Source organism: Pseudophryne corroboree, chromosome 8 (genome assembly GCF_028390025.1).
Source record: "Pseudophryne corroboree isolate aPseCor3 chromosome 8, aPseCor3.hap2, whole genome shotgun sequence".
NCBI classification, from domain to species: Eukaryota; Metazoa; Chordata; class Amphibia; order Anura; family Myobatrachidae; genus Pseudophryne; species Pseudophryne corroboree.
In genome coordinates this window covers 231,755,418-231,776,167 of record NC_086451.1, presented here as the reverse complement: position 1 = coordinate 231,776,167, position 20,750 = coordinate 231,755,418, and the positions used below count along the sequence as shown (strand labels likewise).

Below are 20,750 nucleotides of genomic sequence, written 5' to 3'. Positions count from 1 at the left end.
GGACCACGATACAGTCTCACAATGACAAATATACAAAAAGTTTTCAAATGAGGAATTAGAAAAAAAGAAGCGAAAAAATAGAAAGTAAAAAGAGGACATAACATTTGAGGGAAGCAGAAGCAAGAAGAAGGAGGGGGATCAACCGCTGTTTTCCATAGGTCTACGGAAAAAGCTAACAACAGGAAGGGGGAGGTGATGGCTTATGCTCTGCAAGTAGCCAAGGAGCCCAAACCTGATCGAAAGCGAATCCTTGGTCATGGAGGTAATATGTGATTTTTGCCATTGCTGCAATGTGCCAGATCCTGGTCTTGAGGGCAGAGAGAGGGAGAAGAGAAGCTTATTTTCCAGTCTAGAGCAATCAGTTATTTTGCAGCTGTTAAGATGTGTGTTGTCAGTTTTTTAGAAAATGTATCAAGAGTCGGGGGGGGAGGGGGGGGGATAACACAGTAGAAAAATCCAGGGATATTTCAGCACAGGGGTTTCGAGAAGAGAATTCAAGAGTGTATGGACCAAGTCCCAAAAGGGGATAATGATCGGGCAGGTCCACCATATATGAGCCATAGTACCTCTGCAACCACAACCCCTCCAACAATTTGGAGAGGAAGACGAGGAGAGCCTATCGAGTCTGTAAGGAGTATAATACCAGCTATAATAAATCTTGTATGCTGTCTCTTTGACAGTGGTTGCATTAGAGCTCTTAGCTATCCCCAATTTCATATCGTCCCAGTCCTCATCTCCTGAGGGAGGTCCAAGATCACGTTCCCAAGCAGTTTCATGTGGTCTGGAAGACGGAAGCGTGGGATCTAGGAGGAGGGCATAAAGCTGGGAAATTAAACCTTTGGAGAGGGGGTATTTTTTATATATAGTTTCGAAGGGGGTAAGGTCACGAAGCACTGTGAGCAAGGGCAAATAGCATAAAAAATGTCGAATTTGTAGAAATTCAAAGGGGTTGAGTGTTTGTGAAGGGGTTTTCTGTTGTAGATCAGACAGGGATAACCATTGGCCCCGGTTGGCAAAATCAGCTGGGAATTTTAACCCCAGTTGGGTCCAAGTACGGAATCTCATAACCAAAGATCCCGTGGGAAACAAGGGGTTCGCCAAATAGGGGTCAAGGGTGAGAGAAGGGAGGTAAGATTCATCTTTACAGAATAGCAGTCCCAGAGTTTAAGGTTAAATTTAATGGTGGGGAGTAGTTTGGATGTTGAGGGTCGGGATGCGGAGGAGAGACCCCACAAGGGGGTCAAATCTGGGAGGTTAATGTAGGCCGATTCAATATTCAGCCAGGAAACAGAGCCAGAGGGAGCATAAGAGGTTACAATATGGGAGAAATGAGAGGCCACACAGTAGAGTTTAATATCGGTAAGGCCTCTGCCACCAGCGGGGACCAGACTTTTCAAAATGCTGGCAGAAATATGTGGGGGCCTGTTGTTCCAAATTAAACGGACAAGGGCTTTTTGAATATTGCAAAGGAAGGCAGCAGGAACAGCTACAGGAAGGGTCTGGAAGAGATTAAGCCATTTGGGAATTATATTTATCTTAACGGCGATGATCCAACCCAGCCACGAAATGATAAAACTGTTCCAAGATAACAGGTCACATTGTGTCTTGGAGAATAGAGGTGGGAAGTTTTCATGGAAGAGCGAGTCATAGTGGGAGGTCATATAAATCCCCAGATACTTGATCTTTTTGGGTTGCCATTTGAAGTTGAAATTAGTTCCAAGATTTTCGGCTTCCTGGGGGAGGGTGACGTGGAGCAACATGGCCTCCGATTTGGAGTAGTTAATCTTATAGCCCGAAACAATACTATGGGTGACGTGGAGCAACATGGCCTCCGATTTGGAGTAGTTAATCTTATAGCCCGAAACAATACTATAAGATCAAAGGATCGAGAATAGATTTGGGAGAGATATAGCCAGTTGAGTCAGGGAGAGGAGGATATCGTCCACGAAGAGAGAAATTTTGGAGTCGGTACGGCAAACTTTTATACCATGTATATCATGATGGGATCTGATGTAGGAAGCAAGCTGTTCAATTATAAGGGCACCGTAGAGGAGGGGGTAGAGTATAGTGCCAGGACACCAGTGAGAAAGTCACCAGACAAGCCATAGGCCTCGAGAGCGGTTTTCAGGAAACTCTAGCTTTTTCAGCATTAAAGAAAGCATAATAGTAGGGGATCTCCTGGAGTTTGAGATACGAATGAGATCAACAGCGCACCTGGTATTGTCTCTCATCTGGCGTCCCGGAATAAACCCCTCTTGGTCATAATGGATCAGGGATGGGAGATACGGGTTCAGGCGGTTTGCCAGGATTTTAGCGAATATCTTTAAATCTAGATTCAGGAGGGAAATAGGCCGGTAGCTAGCACAGTTAAGTAAATCTTTACCTTCTTTAGGGATCACAACAATTCTAGCCTCCAACATCTCAGAAGGAAAAGGGTCGCCATGGATTATCTTATTGAAGAGGGACTGGAGATGGGGGGGAGCAGGTCAGAGAATTTTTTATAATATAGAGCTGTAAACCCATCTGGGCCAGGAAATTTGCCATTTTTTGAGCTTTTATAGTTTGAGCAATTTCCTCCATAGTGCTAAGATGATCCAAAGTGGCCTGAGATAATTTGGGCAGGTTAGATTCGGAGAGGAAGCCAGAAATCAGGTCAGAGTGAGACGGAGAGGGGGAGGCAAGAGAGAGAGATGGGAGGTTATACAAGTCAGTATAATAGTCTTGGAAGGCGGCCCTTATGGCAGCGGGGTCATGAACCAGGCGGTTGTGGGGATCTCTTGAGATTATATTTTTCTTGGTTCTAGCAGATCGAAGTCGTGCTGCCAGAATTTTGTCTGCCTTGTCCCCTTTCTCATAAAAAGACTGGCGAAGCCATTTACGACGTTCAGCCACTTGTCTAGAGAGAAGGAGATCAAGTTCCGCCTTAACTGTGAGGAGTTCAGACAGAATAGTTGGGTCAGGATATGATGTATGCTGAGATTCTAAGGCGTGAAGTTTAATGGAAAGTTTGTTAATCCGGGTGAGGGATTCCTTTTTTCTTTTTGAAGCCATGCTGATCATATGCCCCCAGAGGACAGCCTTGTGTGTCAACCAAAGAGTAGATCTAGAAATATCTGGGGAGCCATTCAGAGCAAAATAGTCAGAAAGCTGGTCTCGGAGATGGGACAGGATCTCCGGGTTGTGGAGTAGAGAGTCGTTAAGGCGTCATGTCATTGGACAAGGGTGAGAGAGTAAACCGGAGATATCGGAAGAAATAGGAGCATGATCGGACCAAATAAGAGAGTGAATAAGGGCAGATTGGAGATTCAGAGCAAATTTGTAGCTGAGCAGGATCATATCGATATGAGAGTGTGAGTTGTGGGGTGAGGAATTGGTACATGTAGTCACGTGCAGATGGATCCTTCATCCTCCAGGAGTCAAACAGGAACTGGGACTTCATGAGATGGAGGAGAGACCTAGAGTGGATAGAGTCCGATGAAGAGGCAGAGCGTACAGGAGCAGAATGGTCCAATGTGGGATTTAGAGTTAAAATCTCCCACAAGAATGAGTTTTCCTTGTCGAAATCGAGTAAGGAGGTAAAAAATACCTCGAGTAAGTTTGGCAAAAAATAAATCTTGCCACTGATTAGGGGCATATATGTTAGCCAGTGTACATAATTTATTATTAAGTTTCCCCACCAATATAAGGAAACAGCCCTCTTTGTCAGTATGGGAATCAATAATTTCAAAGGTAAGGTGGCGAGCAATCAGGATTGCGACCCCTCTTTTTTTAGCTGTATGGTCGCATTCATGGAAAGAGTCAGGGAACAGTTTACAACGTAGTTCAGGATGGGAGTTGTGTAACAAATGAGTCTCCTGGAGAAAAACCAAGTCACGCTTATGGAGTTTAAGAGAGGCAAAGAGTTTTCCCCGTTTTGGGGGCTATTAAGCTCATTTACATTAAACGAAAGAACTCTAAGACCCATGGGCGACTAACTGAGAAATAGGCAAAATAGAAAAAGTGTTAAACTGTAGAGATAACAAGTAGAAATGGAGAAGTAAATAGGAGAGATAGAAGGCAAGAGACATTGCGATCAAGAGGAAGGAAATAAGAGAGAAAGAAAGGGATCGGAAGGTGTGTGTGTGTTTCTGGGGGGGGGGGGGGGTTGGGGTTGGTCACCCGGCAGTAGAGGCCAGGACTGTTGCCGCTGACAGGGGGAAGGGATACTGTGTGTCCACAGGACACCTAGGTCAGCTAAAGGGCTAAAAGCCCTGAAGGGGCTTAGGAAAACTGAATGACCTTTTTCATTTTATATGATGTAGAGGGAGATTATTAGAACACAGTGACAATATGATGAAGTTTTGTCTACTGGAAGGTATTCTGCTTACTATAGCTGTCACAAAACTGGCATGGCATACTTGCAATGGCTTGCTCATCTGAATTATTCAACTCCAGGTTGCAATAAGAAGATGGAAAATCTTTGAGTGATAGCTCTTCATACTCTGCCAACTAAGGTCAACCTCATTCAGTGACCAACTCATGCAAAGTCTTCCCTATATGGACAGTCATGAGTCAGTTTTACTATATATCTCTGAGATTAGTAACATGATAATTGCTTGGCTTTTTATGTGGTCTGAGGCCTTCCTGCACAAAGCCTTTTTAGTAGGATCTCACCAATGCAATAGCAGCTATTACAGTCATGGCCAAAATGTTTTCAGAATGACACAAATATAAATTTTCACAAAGTCTGCTGCCTCGGTTTTTATGAAGACAATTTGCACATACCCCATAATGTCATGAAGAGTGATCAGATGAATTGCAATTAATTGCAAAGTCCCTCTTTGCCATGACAATGAACTTAATCTAAAAAACAACATTTCCACTGCATTTCAGCCCTGCCACAAAAGGACCAGCTGATATTATGGTGAGAGTGTTGACAAGGACAAGGCTGGAGATCATGCTGATTGAGTTAGAATAACAGAAGCTTTTTAAGGAGAGTGGTGCTTGAAATCATTGTTCTTCCTCTATTTACCATGGCTACCTGCAAGGAAACAGATGCAGTCATCATTGCTTTGCACAAAAAGGGCTTCACAGCAAGGATAGTGCTGCTAGTAAAATTGCACCTAAATCAACCATTTATCAGATCTTCAAGAACTTCAAAGAGAGAGAGGTTCAATAGTTAGGACCGTCTCTTAAAGTAGATCACCTGCGGGAACATGGCACCACCAGTGCAGAGCTTGCTCAGGAATGGCAGCAGGCAGGTGTGAGGGCATCTGCATATACAGTAAGATGCATCTGCATATACAGTAAGATGAAGACTTTTGAAGGATGGCCTGGTGTCAAGAAGGGCAGCAAAGAAGCCACTACTTTCCAGGAAAAGCATCAGACACAGACTGATATTCTGCAAACGATATAGGGATTGGACTGCTGAGGACTGGGGTAAAGTAATTTTCTCTGATGAATCCCTTTTCAGATTGTTTGGGACATCTGGAAACACGCTTGTCTGGAGAAGGAAAGGTGAGCGCTACCATCATTCCTGTGTCTTGCCAACAGTAAAGCATCCTGAGACCATTCATGTGTGGGGTTGCTTCTCAGCCAAGGGAGTGGACTCACTCACAATTTTGCCTAAGAACACAGCCATGAATAAAGAATGGTACCAAAACATCCACCAAAAGCAACTTCTCCCAACCATCCAAGAACAGTTTGGTGACGAGCAATGCCTTTTCCAGCATGATGGAGCACTTTGACATAAGGCAAAAGTGTTAACTACTGTAAATGGCTCAGGGAACAAAACTTTGAAATTTTGGGTCTATGGCCAGGAAACTTCCCAGACCTTAATTTCATTGAGAACTTGTGGTCAATCCTCAAGAGGCAGATGGACAAACAAAAACCCACAAATTCTAACTAACTCCAAGAATGGGCAGCTATCAGTCAGAATGTGGCCAAGAAGTTGATTGACTGCATGCCAGGGTGAATTGCAGAGGTCTTGAAAAAGAAGGGTCAACAATGCAAATAAATGTAATGTAATTGTTAATAAAAGCCTTTGACACTTATGAAATGCTTGTAAATTTACTTCAGTATACCATAGTAACATCTGACAAAAAGGTCTCAAAACACTGAAGAATGTGATTTTATAGCACTTTTACCTTACTAGGACTCAAATTGCTTTACATTAACATTAAAAAGCTATGATATATTATGTACGTATGCCGGGATCCCGAGCGCTGGTATATCGTAGTACACCCAAAATAAAGTTTTGATACAGTGAAGAGAGTAAAAAAATAGGATTTTGGTACTTACCAGATAAATCCTTTTCTTTGAATCCATAGCGGGCACTGGAGTACTCTTGGGATATGGACAGTGCGATAGCAGGGATAGGCACATTTAAATTTTTAAATGTGTAACCCTCCTTCCCCTCCATACTCCCAAGATGCCTCCGTGTTTTTTGCTGAGCCAAATAGGAGCAAAAAAGAGAGGATGAACAATGAAGAATTACATATAACATTATAAGATAACAAACAACTAGAAAGTTGAATCGACAACAGATTACAATCATCTTAACTTTTCAAACAAGCAGGTGATAATGTGTAATATAAGTATAAACTGAACCTACCACAAGACAGGTGAAACTGCTCTGGGCAGGCGTCCAGTGCCCTCTATGGATTCAAAGAAAAGGATTTATCTGGAAAGTAGCAAAATCCTATTTTCTTTTTCATCCACTAGGGGTCACTTGAGTACTCTTGGGACATACCAACATTTCCCCCTTGGGTGGCACCAGGGCCGGTTCTTCCCCTTGTGGCGCCCAGTGCGAGAGTCACCACTGGCGCCCCCCCCCCCCCCCCCGTGGCAAAACAGTTAGTGTGCGGGGGCGTGGCTTCATAGGGGAGGGGAGGGGCCAGTTATGCTCACAGTAGCTGTGCCCCCCAGTTGATTTGCCCCTGTAGATATGCCCCCAGTAGTTGTGCCCCCTCTTTATTTGCGCCTCCTCTTTATTTTGCCCCCAGTAGTTGTGCCCCCTCTTTATGTGCCCCCAGTATTTGTGCCTCCTCTTTATTTGCCCCCAGTTGTTGTGCCCCCTCTTTATTTGCCCCCTGTAGTTGTGCCCCCTCTTTATGTACCCCCAGTATTTGTGCCTCCTCTTTATTTGCCCCCAGTTGTTGTGCCCCCTCTTTATTTGCCCCCTGTCGCTGTGCCCCCCCGCTTACAAACACACACACACACAAAATAATAAAAACAATACTTACCACAGCCCCGCTCCTGCTTCTTCTGCTACTGCTGCTGCTGCTCCGTCAGTCTGGCCGCCCGCTCCTCTCTATGGGAGAGACGTCATGACGTCTTTCCCATAGCGCCGCACAGACACTAGAGGTCAATAACGACCTCTAGTGTCTGTGCCTGTAGCCGGCTGCAGCGGACGCCCACACAGCCCACGGCGTCTGCTGCAGCCGTGGAGCGGGGAGCGGAGTGCGGGCAGGCGGCGGTGCCTGCGGGGTGACTGCGGCCGCGCCCCCAGGCCGCAGCGCCCCGGGCAAAGGCACTGCTTGCCCGCACCAAGGACCGCTCCTGGGTGGCACCTGTAACAGTAGACAGCCAAAGCTAGATGCTGATGCCGCAAAAGTATAAAACTTGTAAAAGCGCACAAACGTGTGCACTGATGACCATGTAGCCGCACGGCAAAGTTATGTCGTGGAAGCCCCATAACCTGCTGCCTATGACGTTACCACAGAATGCGTGGAATGTGCTGAAATAGATGCAGGCAGTTGTAACCTAGAATGAAAGAAAGCCTGCCGAATGATCAGCGTAAACCATGTAGCCAACTTCTGTGTTCTAAGTGAGAACTTAACATCCACTTGTTGTAATAAGGGTTCAAAAGTAGTGAGGACTACAAAAATTTCAAACTAGATTCAAGTCCCATGGAGCTGTAGGTGTATAAACGGAGGTTGAACACTAAGGACACCTTCCTTGTAGGAACGTATGCACTGTTGGCAAAAGAGCCAAGCGGCGCTGAAAGAAAAATTGGCAAAGCAGAAACCTGCACTTTTAGTGTTGCTAAATGTAGTCCTCCATCCAATCCCGTGTGTAAAAATAGCAAAAGACGGGATAACATGAAAGAAGATGTCGGAAACTTGCAAGCTTTACACGAACCAATATAAGCTTGTCAATACTTTGATAATGAGCTCCTGTAACTGACTTTCTAGCATGTAACATGGTTGGTATAACCGTCTTTTGAATACCCTCTCTTCTTAAAAGAGTGGTTTCAACAGCCACCCCATCAAATGCAGCCGCGCTAAGGGGCTAATTCAGACCTGATCGCTGCTGTGCCGATGGCTTTCTTAGCCCTGCGATCACCTCTGCCTAATTGACAGGAGTGGTGGTTGCTGGGTGGGCCGGCTGCGTTTGGCCACCATTCAGGGGAGGCAGTCTGGGCAACGCAGGCATGCCCGGACCATTGGGGGGGGTGGGCTGGGGGGGCTGCGTGACATCACATGCAGCCGCTGTGACCCTCACAGCAATGAGTAGCTCCTGCCAGCGCACAGGAGCTGCGCTGGCAGGGAGCTACTCTTCCAGTACAAAAGCATCGCCGCTGTGCGATGATTTTGTACTTGTGCGCAGAGCCGGATTAAGAGGGGGGCCCCGGGGATAAGTACCCCGGGCCCCCCTTTTTAAATGGGCCCCCTGCAACCGTCATCTCTGATCCAATCTGCGGTGCTGCACTCCCGGCTCCCGGGAGCCGGCGCGGCGGCTCCACCTGCAGGGCAGCTGAGTTATAGCTGTCTCCACTTTCCTTGCAGCGGCGCCACGGCCGCACGTAGGGACTGTGTAGAGTGTCCAGGAAGGACAGCTGAGCGACGGCTCAGCTAGTCCAATAATCTGTGCAGCAGCAGCAGTCTGTGGCTCAGCCATTGGCTGGGCGCGCAGGCTGCAGGGAACAGGGAAGGCAGCGCATATGGAGCCTTCCTGCGCCCATCCAGCACCCCTATACACTGGACCTACCAGCATCAGAGCAATAGTTGTGTGTGTGTGTGTGTGTGTGTGTGTGTGTGTGTGTGTGTGTATATATATATATATATGTATATATATACATATGTACATATATATATATATATATATATATATATACACATATACACATATACACGTGTGTGTATATATAAATATATATATATATATATATATATATATAACTATATACACACACAGTATATGTCAACTTATACACCAACGTTTCGGGGCTTCCCGTGCTGTCCCGGGCCCCTCAGTCCTTCTCCACACAATCGCCTCCTCCGCACCATGCCGACCACAGCCTCCTCATCCACTGCACCGCAGACCACAGCATCCTCAGCACCGCCGCTGCTAAATAGGTAATATTACCTTGCTGCCTTTCTCTCTCCCTAGTCCCTACTGTATGCCCTTGCTGTCCATTTCTCTCTGTCACTCTCCCTGTCCCTATGTCCCTGCTGTTACTTTCCCTGTCCCTCTGTCACTCTCCCTGTCCCTGCTGTCACTTTCCCTGTCCCTCTGTCACTCGCCCTGTCCCTGCTGTCACTTTTCCTGTCCCTCTGTCACTCTCCCTGTCCCTGTGTCCCTGCTGTCACTCTCCCTGCCCCTGCTGTCACTTTCCCTGTCCCTCTTTCACTCGCCCTGTCCCTGTGTCCCTGCTGTCACTTTCCCTGTCCTTCTGTCACCCTCCCTGTCCCTGCTGTCACTTTCCCTGTCCCTATGTCCGTGCTGTCACTCTCCCTGAATTTTGCCTCATTCCATGTGGCATAATGTGAATTTCGGCTTATTCAGTGTGCTATAATGTGAATTTTGGCTCATTCAGTGTGCTATAATGTGAATTTCAGCTCATACAGTGTGCTATAATGTGAATTTCGGCTCATACAGTGTGCTATAATGTGAATTTCGGCTCATACTGTGTGCTATAATGTGAATTTCGGCTCATTCAGTGTGCTATAATGTGAATTTCAGCTCATACAGTGTGCTATAATGTGAATTTCGGCTCATACAGTGTGCTATAATGTGAATTTCGGCTCATACTGTGTGCTATAATGTGAATTTCGGCTCATACTGTGTGCTGTAATGTGAATTTTGGCTCATACCGCGTGCTATAATGTGAATTTTGGCTCATACTGTGTGCTGTAATGTGAATTTTGGCTCATACAGTGTGCTATAATGTGATTTTCGGCTCATACTTCAAATTTACCACCCAATTGTAATTTTCTTTGCAGTAATTAAAGACGTTATGATTTTAATTTGAGATTTTAGGGCCCCACTGTCTTAAATACCCCGGGCCCCCGAAGCCTTAATCCAGCTCTGCTTGTGCGTGGTGGTCGAGCCTGACATGCGGGGCAGACTAGCCCTGTGCTGGGCATCCCCCCGCATGTCTGTGTGACTGATTGTAGATGTGCTAAATTTAGCACATCTACGATCAGGTCTGAATTAGGCCCTAAGGGAGTCATTCCGAGTTGATTGCTAGCTGAAAATGTTCGCTGCACAGCGATGAAGCAAAAAAAAATGGCACTTCTGGCCATGCGTATGCAGCGCAATGCGCATGCGCGATGTACTTTCATAACGGCCAATGCCGTTTTACACAAGAGCTAGCGAAGCTTTTCAGTCACACTGCTGGCCGCAGAGTGATTGACATGAAGTGGGCGTTTCTGGGTGTCAACTGACCATTTTCAGGGAGTGTTCGGAAAAACGCAGGCGTGCCAAGAAAAATGCAGGCGTGGTTGGGAGACCGCAGGGGTGTGTTTGTGACGTCAAATCCGGAACTGAACAGTCTGAAGTCATCGCAAGCTAGGAATAGGTCTGGAGCTACTGTGAAACTGCACAAAAAAATTTTGTAGTCGCTCTGCGATCCTTTCGTTCGCACTTCTGCTAAGCTAAAATACACCACTTCCAGAGGGAGGCGGCTTACCGTTTGCACGACTGCTAAAAACTGCTATCGAGCGATCAACTCGGAATGACCCCCTAAGTCGGGGTAAATACGGACTCTTTTGCAGAAGGTCTGGACGTAGCGGAAGCGGCCACGGATGGTCTGCGAGTAGAACGTGGAGATCCGAGAACCACGCTCTCTGAGGCCAATAATGCGCCACTAGTATGACGGCTGTGGACTCTCTTTTGATCTGCTTTAGCAACCGAGGAAGTATCTTAAATGGTGAAAATAGATATACTAGGCCGTACGGCCATGCTATAGTGAGAGAATCCACTGCCACTGAGTTTGGATCTCTTGTTCTGGACACATACTGGGGTGTCTGATGATCTTGGCGCGATGCCATTAGACACACCTGTGGGTAACCCCACCGCTGGACTAACATCTGGAACACTTCTGGATGTAAGGCCCATTCTCCTGGATGAAAATCCTGACCACTGAGAAAATCTGCTTCCTAGTTGTCCAGTCCTGGAATGAACACTGCCGACAATATCACTTGGTGATGCTCGGTGCAATTCAGGATTCAAGCAACTTCTCGCATGGCCATGAGACTTAGAGTCCCTACTTGTTTATTGATGTATGCGACTGCCATCGTGGTGTCTGACTGAACCTGAACAGTCTGAGACTGGAGCATGTGCACTGCCTGTTGCAGCATGTTGTAAATTGGCCTGAGTGCCAGGACATTCATTGACAGTAATCTTTTACGGTCTGATCATGGACCCTGAAGCTGACAATGTAGGACCACAGCTCCCCAACCTCTGAGACTTGCATCTGCCATTGGAATTATCCAATTCCAGACTCCAAACCTTTTTCCCACGGTGAGATTTTTTATTTGGAGCCACCAGAGTAGTGACACTCTGGCCTTGGAGACAACTGCACCATCTGATGAATTTGTACATGAGAGCCTGACCACTGTGCGAGAAGATCTAGCTGAAAAGGATGTGAGTGAAATGATCCAAATTGGAGTGCTTCGAAAGACGCCACCATCTGTCCTAACAGTGGAATGCACAAGTCCACCAAGACTGTCCGTGGTTTGAGCACTAACTGTACCAGATGATGAATACTGTGTGCTTACTGGTCTGGCAGGCAAATTTGTTGATCCACTGTATCCAGAATCATTCCTAGAATTTGAATTTGTTAAGACAGGACCAGGCTTGATTAAAAAGCCAATCGCGCTGAACTAGTACATTGTACGTCAGTAAGGCATTTTGAAGGAGATGAAGCCTTGATGAGAAGGTCGTCTAAGTACGGAACTATTATCACTACCATGGATGTGAAATGAGCTATCCTCACAGACATCATGTTTGTGAATACCCGAGGCGCTGATGAAAGGCCAAACGGTAGTGCCTGAAATTAATAATGGTTTTGTGATGCTCTGCCCAATTGGAATGTAAGTACGCATCCTTGAGATCCAGCGAAATTATACATTTCTGTGGTTTTAAACCTGCAATCCCTGAACGCAGGGATTCCATCATGAATTTATAGTAAGTGACGTACTGATTGAGCCCCTTTAGGTTCAATATCAGTCTGACAGAGCAGTCCAAAAAGACTGGAATAAAACCCCTGACCTTGTTGGTGTACGGGTACATGAATTAAAACTGCTGAATCTACAAGAGACTGAATAGCAGTCTGCAGATCTGCCCTCTTATCTGCTGATACAGGCAGACCCGTGTTGAAAAATTACCGCATCGGAGTTGTACAATCACTAAATTGCGGATCCACCCATTTGTGGACGTTTGAAACCACTCAAAGAGAAATGTTTGAAGGCGTGCTCCCACAACTGAAGATCCAAGACGGGCTGGAAGCCCGTCATGCCACTAGTTTGTCAGCTGGCTTTGTGTCTTGATGACGGTTAGTGGTTTGTTGAAACCACGTCCTCTTTGTGCGGTTGTGCCTTGAGCACAGCCTCGAAAGAACTGAGGTGTAAAATAATTGAACGCTAGTCTAGGATATTGTCTCTTAGGAACTGTTGCAGCAACAGTAGGAAAACAGACTTTTCCCCCAGTTGCCTAAGAAATCTATTAGTCCCATGTATGACCAAATAACATATTGCCAGTGTAAGGCAACGCTTCTATTCCTAGTTTTGACTGAACCTCCGAATACCAAAAACGCAACCAAAGTGCCCATCGGGCCATAATTAGTGAAGTTGTAAGCCAAGAACTAACCTGCCCGACATCCATAGAAGCCGAATCTAAAAAAATACACATCCAATTGACAAAAAAGATTGGCAAAAAGTATAAGCTGGTCTGAGTAAAGACCTTGTTGTAGGCTTAACCTGAGTTATTTCGCCCATGCAACTACTGCCTTGGTAACCCAAAACTACAACTAAAGCAGGTATAAGCAACACTCCTGCTGCTGTATACATGGGTTTTAACATGGCCTCCAGCTTACGCTCCGATGGGTGTTTTAGCGTAGTTGCAGCTGGGACTGGAATAGTGAATTTGTTTGAAAGTTTTCAAAACTGAATAATCCACTGGCGGAGCATTTTCCCATTTAGTTGGCAGAACCTGGAAAAGTGGAGTTAGACAGAAATCGCTTTGGTATAGAAAATACGCATATCTGGATCTTTTCATGCTTACACCAACTGCTAATTAAGAGAATCTGAATAAGGAAAACTCAGTCGCCCTTTGTCTCTTAGCAAACAATGTGCTAGTGAAATGTAGAACGTGGCGTACCACGCTGAAGAGATCATCAATCACTTAAGAGCGTATTAGAGCGTTTACTTAACCTCACCAAGCATCAGAGACTCTAGTAAAGGTGTCAACATGCATGCTGGCCAGGGCTCAGTGACCTTACTATCTGACTCCTGGCCCAATTTACCCTCCTCCTGTTTTTCCTGAGATACATTGAATTGTCAGAGTGTTAACTTGAAATTTTAGAAATATGCTGAGCCCACTCTGGCTGCTCAGACGGCATTGACCTTGGCTGATACTTATGTGCTGCAGACAACCCTGACAAAAATCAGCCATCAAACCTGCCATTATCGGCTAAGGAGGATCAGGGCAGCGGCCAGTACTTGCACCCGTTTTTGCAAGACACATTGTGCAAGGGGAAGTTTCATCACGTAACACAATCACAGTTTTCGCAGACAAGGTGCTTTTTAAATTTTGCATTAACTTATGATGCACAGAGCCAGACAATATACACAACAATAATACAGCTATTTTTACAGATTAGGTAAAATAACTAAAGTGTGCATGAGACCGAGTGCACTGCACTGTAGTACCCACTTAGTCTGTGTTGCACCAGAAGGCTGCGCTAATGATCCTCCCCTGAGCAGTGGCAGTGTGAGCTGACCGTCCGTTGTATAGCGCTGGAAGTGGCACCTCTTCCCCCTGCCTGAGGTGCTTCCAGAAGACGGACTTAACAGAGCAGCGGCAGCCACTGACAGAGCGAGGGGCTGGGAGCGGTGGTGTGAGTGACAGCAGCGGCTGATTTCCCCCCGCAGACAGCAGCAGAAAGCAAGGGGCTGGGAGTGGCCGGCGTTAGCAAGAGCTGATTGCCCGCTGACAGAGTGTGGGGCTGGGAGTGGGGGCGGTGAGCGGGAGCTGACCAGCTGCTCACAGTGGGGTAGTGCAGGGCAGCAGTACACAACAGTGGGCTGGGGAGAGCGTGCAATAGAAAAAAAGATGGGCACACTGAGCGGGGCAGCATGAGCTGACCCCCACCATTACCTGCTTCTGGGATCTCTAAGCTCTGTCCTGCTCCCTCAGCTAAGGCTGGAATCACCATATGCTTATGAAGGTCTATGGCGAGACCCCCCTGTCTGAGTGCCGACAAGCCTTTGCTGCTTGTAGCAGCCCACACAGACCCAAACTTCTTAATAAGCTGGGAAGAGCTGTGGTTAAAAATTAAAAAGTAAAATTAAAAATTAAAATTAAAGTCTGGAACTTCAGTCCAGGATGAGCTATCCCATGAGGCACATAAAAAAACACTGAGGCATCTTGGGAGTATGGAGGGGATGGAGGGTTACACGTTTAAATATTTAAATGTGCCTATCCCTGCTATTGCACCGTCCATATCCAAAGAGTACTCCAGTGACCCCTATTGGATGAAAAATAAATGTAGGTTCCATTTTTGTTTTTAACTATAGGGGCATTGATGAAATACTTCAGCACACAAAGTAAGTCTTCAGTCTATTTTTTAAGGTTTCTAGAGTGAAGGGGGCTCAATGAATTATAGGAGAACCAAGGTACTGCTAATAGTTCTTCATCTGAAGATCAAAGAGAGCAAGTGGGTTATGTAGGGTCATCCAGCATGCAGCCAGTGAAGGGAGTAGAAAATGGGTGTTATGTGACAGAAACAAAACTGGCTGCTGCATTTTATACCAACTGCAAGTGATGCAATTGTTTTGCTTGGATGCACAGGTAAAGGGAATTGCGTGTTAACACAAATGCATGTAGTATAAGCAGACCTTCTGAGGGAATAAAGTGCTTGATACTGATTATGGGCCTAATTCACATTTGTATACTTTTGCATTCGCAATTGGTATTTTTTCTGAATCAGAACTGCTAATCTTAGCAAATGCGTAGGGCTACGCAGACTGGCCGTGGCAGTAGCGACACTGGTGCCATGTTTCTCTATGTTCATGATCACGGCTGACGACAGATGCATACCCTGAAAACAGCCATGACACGCCTGGGTTTTTGCTGCCACTCCCTATAACACTCCCATACGGTCCCTTCCTGTCAATCAGTCGTCGATAAAAATCTATGTACGAGCACAATCGCAAAAGCACACATGTGCAGTGTAATTGCTGTGTATGCGCATTCTGCAGATAATCGCTCAGTTGTGTGAACGTCGCAAACATGAATTAGGCCTACAGATGTGTCCACTTACATCTTTGCTCTTTTGTTCAATTTGGTACAATATTCAAATCACGGATAAGTTGTTTTTCACAAGTAGCGAGTGGATGGATTTAATTTTTTTGTTATAATATATGTATAAAGTAACATATTAAAGAAGCAAATTAAGAAAAATCAAAAGGCATGGCTAAATCTCTGAGTCTATGGCATGCAAAACCGTGCCATACATGGCGGGATATGGCAAAGATGTATGTGGACAAATCTGTATGTTCCTCAGATGAAAGAATGAGGATTTGATCATGGCTGACATCTGTTGTTTAAGTGTTAAGCCACCATCCAGGAAAACACCAAGATTCCACACGTGTATTGCAACTCCCAAGGGTAAATTCAGCTGGTTGACTGTATTCTTGTCCTTTGTCAATTATGTCATATCATAAGGACCTTTGGACCCTTGTTTTATCCAGATTGGGTCGCAGCCAACTTGCTCTCATTGACTTCTGGAGCTCAGCTAGACAGACATTTTTGATATTGGGTTCTCCGTACCAGCAAAGGATACGTACTGTACAGTTGTGTATATCAGGCCATGACGTCTGATTATTTGATTTCAAGCTGTACTTAAGTATAGCAAGAAGGAAAGCAGTTGTCATGTTTACATTTCCAGTGTAGGACTGACCATATGGGGAAGAATTTGGTGTGAGTTGGTCAGCTTAATATATGTTAAAATATATGGAACTAACATTCCCTGTTTTAGATACAGAGTACAGTTTGGAGCATTAATGATGTATAATGGTAAGTGCAGACTTTCAATTTTTTGTTTTGTTTATACAATTTGGTCAAATCCCTCTTCCATCCCCTATGTATTTTAGATCAAGCGCTTTAGTACTAAAATATCTTTAAAAATGATACTTATTTTATACTATTATATGATTACTAATTCTGTATGTGTTATTGTCCTACATAATTATAACGTGTCCTTTATTTTCAGAACCTACCTGCATCCAAGTTTATCAAGAAAAGATTCTCCGTCCCAGTTCTGGAGAAAATGGTTGATGCATATACCACAACTTCTCTCCCATCTCCTTTCCCCCGAAATGCAACCAATCAGGACAGCTACTGTGTCTTCAATGAGGAATTTAAGTTTTTGTTGCTGCCAGTGTCCTACAGTGCAGTCTTTGTGCTGGGGCTGCCATTAAATCTCACAGCCATGTGGATTTTTTTTGCAAAAATGCGCCCATGGAGCTCAACTACAGTATATATGTTCAACCTTGCCTTATCTGACACTTTGTATCTGCTATCACTGCCCACTCTCATCTACTACTATGCGGATCGCAACAACTGGCCATTTGGAGTGGCACTGTGCAAGATAATGCGCTTCCTCTTTTACACAAACCTCTACTGCAGTATCCTATTCCTCACCGGTATTAGTGTCCATCGTTACATGGGTGTTTGCCACCCTCTTCTCTCTCTGCAGAGAATGAAGTCTAAATATGCCCATATGTTTTGTGGTGTGGTATGGCTATTAGTTAGTATTTGTCTCGTTCCTAATCTTAAATTTGTTACTGTTAGCCCCAGGGGCAATGACACTCTGTGCTATGACACAACTCAGCCTGAGGAGTTTGAGGAATATGTGAAGTATAGTACATCTGCTATGATCCTTCTATTTGGAATACCCTTTCTGGTGATTGCAGGCTGCTATGGGCTTATGACTAGGGAACTGATGAAGCCATTGGTCAATGGGTCCCAACAGACTCTTCCATCCTACAAGAAGAAATCCATCAGAACGATTGCTGTGGTGCTGACAGTATTTATTATTTGTTTCTGTCCATTCCACATTACGCGCACAATCTATTATTATGCTAGACTCCTAAAAGCAGATTGCCAACTGCTCAATGTGGTAAATTTGACCTACAAGATAACACGTCCACTGGCTAGTGCCAATAGCTGCTTTGACCCTGTGTTGTATTTCCTAGCTAGTGAAAACTACCAAAGGAGGCTTGTCACAGCAATATCAAGTGCATGCTGGAGACGTCACCCTGTTAGCAGTTCTGGGCTTGAGCCACACAGAAGAAGGAGCAATGTGGCAGTGATTTCTGCTGAGGACGTACAAACAAATGGTAGCCTGGGTAATCTCTTAGAAGTTAGAGAGGAAGGAAGACATAAAAGTGATATGGAACCAGAAAGAAATGCAGACTGGGACAGTAATGATCCAACACTGATAGATAACATTGCTAGTTCTATGAAAAATAAAAAGAAGATGAAGAGCAAAGACGTTGCATGGGAGGAAGACATTAGGCTGGGTAATGGAGAAGAAAATGAAATTGAACACAAGAAAAATGTAGGTAAAAATCAAGAGGGAATACATGTGATAGAATGCAGTAATATTGATAACAAAATTAACAGAAAAAAAAGTGAAATAAAGTCAGACAGGAAGATAGAAAATGTCAGAGAAGAAAATAGAGGCCGCTGGAGTTTGAAACATGTGAGACATGTTGGAGGGTCAAATCACGGAACCCTGGAAGAGAAATCATGTGACGTGTATAGCAGCTCCTCCTGGAATCTACTGGATTTTGTGAGCCAAGGTGAACAGTGCGTGTGGCCCATAGAAGATTCAGAGGGAGAGAAAAATCTGCAGAGTCTACCCAATATGTAAGCTAACAGAAGTAAAACAGATCAACTAACATTCTCTATTCTAATGGAGAGGGCAGATATTTTACCCCTCTATTATCACTGCTTTGGACATAACTGTAAGTCAAGTTGTAAGCTATAGCATGAACTGAATGTAAGACTTGTATAACAGAACTGTGTCCTGGATTTACACAGAAAGCTCATGAAATGTTACACTGATTCTATATTGAAGAGTTCTATCATTTTCTATTCAAAATGACAAATTAAGGTAGAGTAGAATTGCAAATAAGGAAATGTCCTATGGTTTGTATTTAAATAAATACATTTTATTATTACCGGAGAACAAATAAATTTGTGTTTGCAAATAAGTTTTGGATGTGTATTGCACTTTTTTTAACTTTGCATAACGTCTATAATGTCTCCTCTATCCCCTAACTGGTACCTGATCCTGAACTCTTTGGGGGAGATTGAAATGTTTGAAAAGTCAGTTGGGAGTCAGTTTTTTCCTATCTAATAGACAGGAAAAAACAGACACCCAGCCGACTTTTCAAACATTTGAATATCTCCCTTTGTGTGTAAAGCATTAGAAGTAACCATCAATTGGGTAAATTTACAAAGATGGGAGTTCTATTTAAGATAGCAACCAATCAGATTCTACTTCTCATTTACCTAGCACCTTCTAGAAGATAATACCTGGAATCTGATTGGTTGCTATGGTCAACATACCAGATATGGTCAATGGGAGGGGTTGCTGGTTGGTTTTGCCTTGTAACTGATTGGCGCTTTAAAAAAACAGGTAGAGTTGCACAAAGTCCTGCACCTCCGGCAGCTAACAGGCTATTACATTTATCCTTTTGTATCTGACATACTGTATTAGACATAATGATATGGCCAACAGGAAATTGTAGGTGAGATCATACAATAATGAAAACCTGCACCCACTTTAAAATTGTTTGTGTACCTTTCTGGTTGTCTGGCACTATAGCTTCTGTGTGAAAAATAAAAAGTAATTATAAAAAAAAACTTCTCAAGCAAAATATAGAATATTTAAAATACAACTCTGCTTTTATGTAGAAATCTTACTGTAATGTGTTTCTTGTGGTCTGCTTGCAATGTTTTAGTTATTGTGGCAGTATGAAGTTACTTACACTTATACCCCTTTTCCACAAGCTCCTTAAAACACGGGTAAATGCGCAGGGGCGCGCATTTACCCGAGTTTTTCCCTAGTGGAAAAGGGTCCCCCTGCAAATTCCCGGATTACTTGATCCTACCCGGGTAGCTAGCCGGGTTGAACACGTGTTCAACCCGGCTAGCTGTCTAGTGTGAACGGGAGTCGTGTCGAGGCGACACGGCTCCCGTTCACAGTGTATGGGAGGGCGGCGCTGGGAGATCATGTGATCTCCCAGCGCCGCCCCTGCAGCGTCACTAGCAGCGTCACCAACCCGGCAATATGCCGGGTTGGGGAGCGCTGTCTGAAAGGGGGCTGTAGCACGGGTCGCAGCCGTGTCAGGCGACACGGCTGCGACCTGTGCTACTAGTGGAAAAGGGATATTATTCAGAGTGTGGCTGGAGGGATCTGCCCACATAGGGAAGATAAGGCAGGTGTGAGAACACCTAATTGTTGCAGCTGAGAGTCAGATTGGAAGATTCTGCATTCAAGACAAGTTGTGGCCTGTGTAAAAGCTGCCCTGTTGAGACAAAACCAGACAGAGCTCATTGTTCCACTGGGGGCCAGGAGGCCTGAGCCTAAACCTATAGGAGACAGAGAAGGCCATGAAACTCTGGGACTGAGCTACACTTGATTGGGAAGAAGCATGGTGGGGAGCCTTGAGTGTGAGTAGGCCGGTGTCTGTGTTATGGCAGCAGGAAGCAGGACTGTGAATGTGCATTGTACCTGTGAGAGACAGGACTTAGAGTTTTCATTTAAGAGACTTGGGCTAGATTTATCAAGCCTTGGAGAGTGATAAATTGCACGGTGATAAAGTACCAACCAACCAGCTCCTGTCATGTTACAGGCCGTGTTTGAAAAATGGCAGTTAGGAGCTGACTGGTTGGTACTTTATCACTGTGCAATGTATCACTTAACAAGGCTTGATAAATATGGGCCTTTATGTATGCAGATTAACGGCCCAAGGTTAGTCAGGGGCGTAGAAGTGAGTCATTGCCCTGAATGTGGGCTATGCATTTGGTATTATCTGTTCTCTTGTCAATTTATTCTGAAAGTATAGCACCATTCCATTCATTTACCTAAAAGCTATATTGAATTCTGTTTGAGCACATAGACACTGCACAAATTCGCCTCTCTACCAAGCTAATTACCCCATGTCTTCACACTATGGGGGTTATTCAGAGATGAACGCGGATCGCTGCATATGCAGCCAGATCTGCGTTCACCTCCTCACATGATGGGG

At 44.9% G+C, this 20,750-nt stretch overlaps 1 protein-coding gene across 1 annotated transcript in view; it reads left to right on the top strand.

The window, feature by feature from the left end:
* LOC134947648 (P2Y purinoceptor 4-like) overlaps positions 1-18,670 on the top strand; it is a 28,972-nt gene extending 10,302 nt beyond the window's left edge. Inside the window, exon 2 of the mRNA XM_063935622.1 lies at positions 16,700-18,670. Coding sequence (XP_063791692.1) covers positions 16,757-18,364 — 1,608 coding nt within the window. The 5' untranslated portion in view covers positions 16,700-16,756 and the 3' untranslated portion in view covers positions 18,365-18,670. The remainder of the gene's footprint in view (positions 1-16,699) is intronic.
* The last annotated feature ends 2,080 nt before the right edge of the window (positions 18,671-20,750 follow it).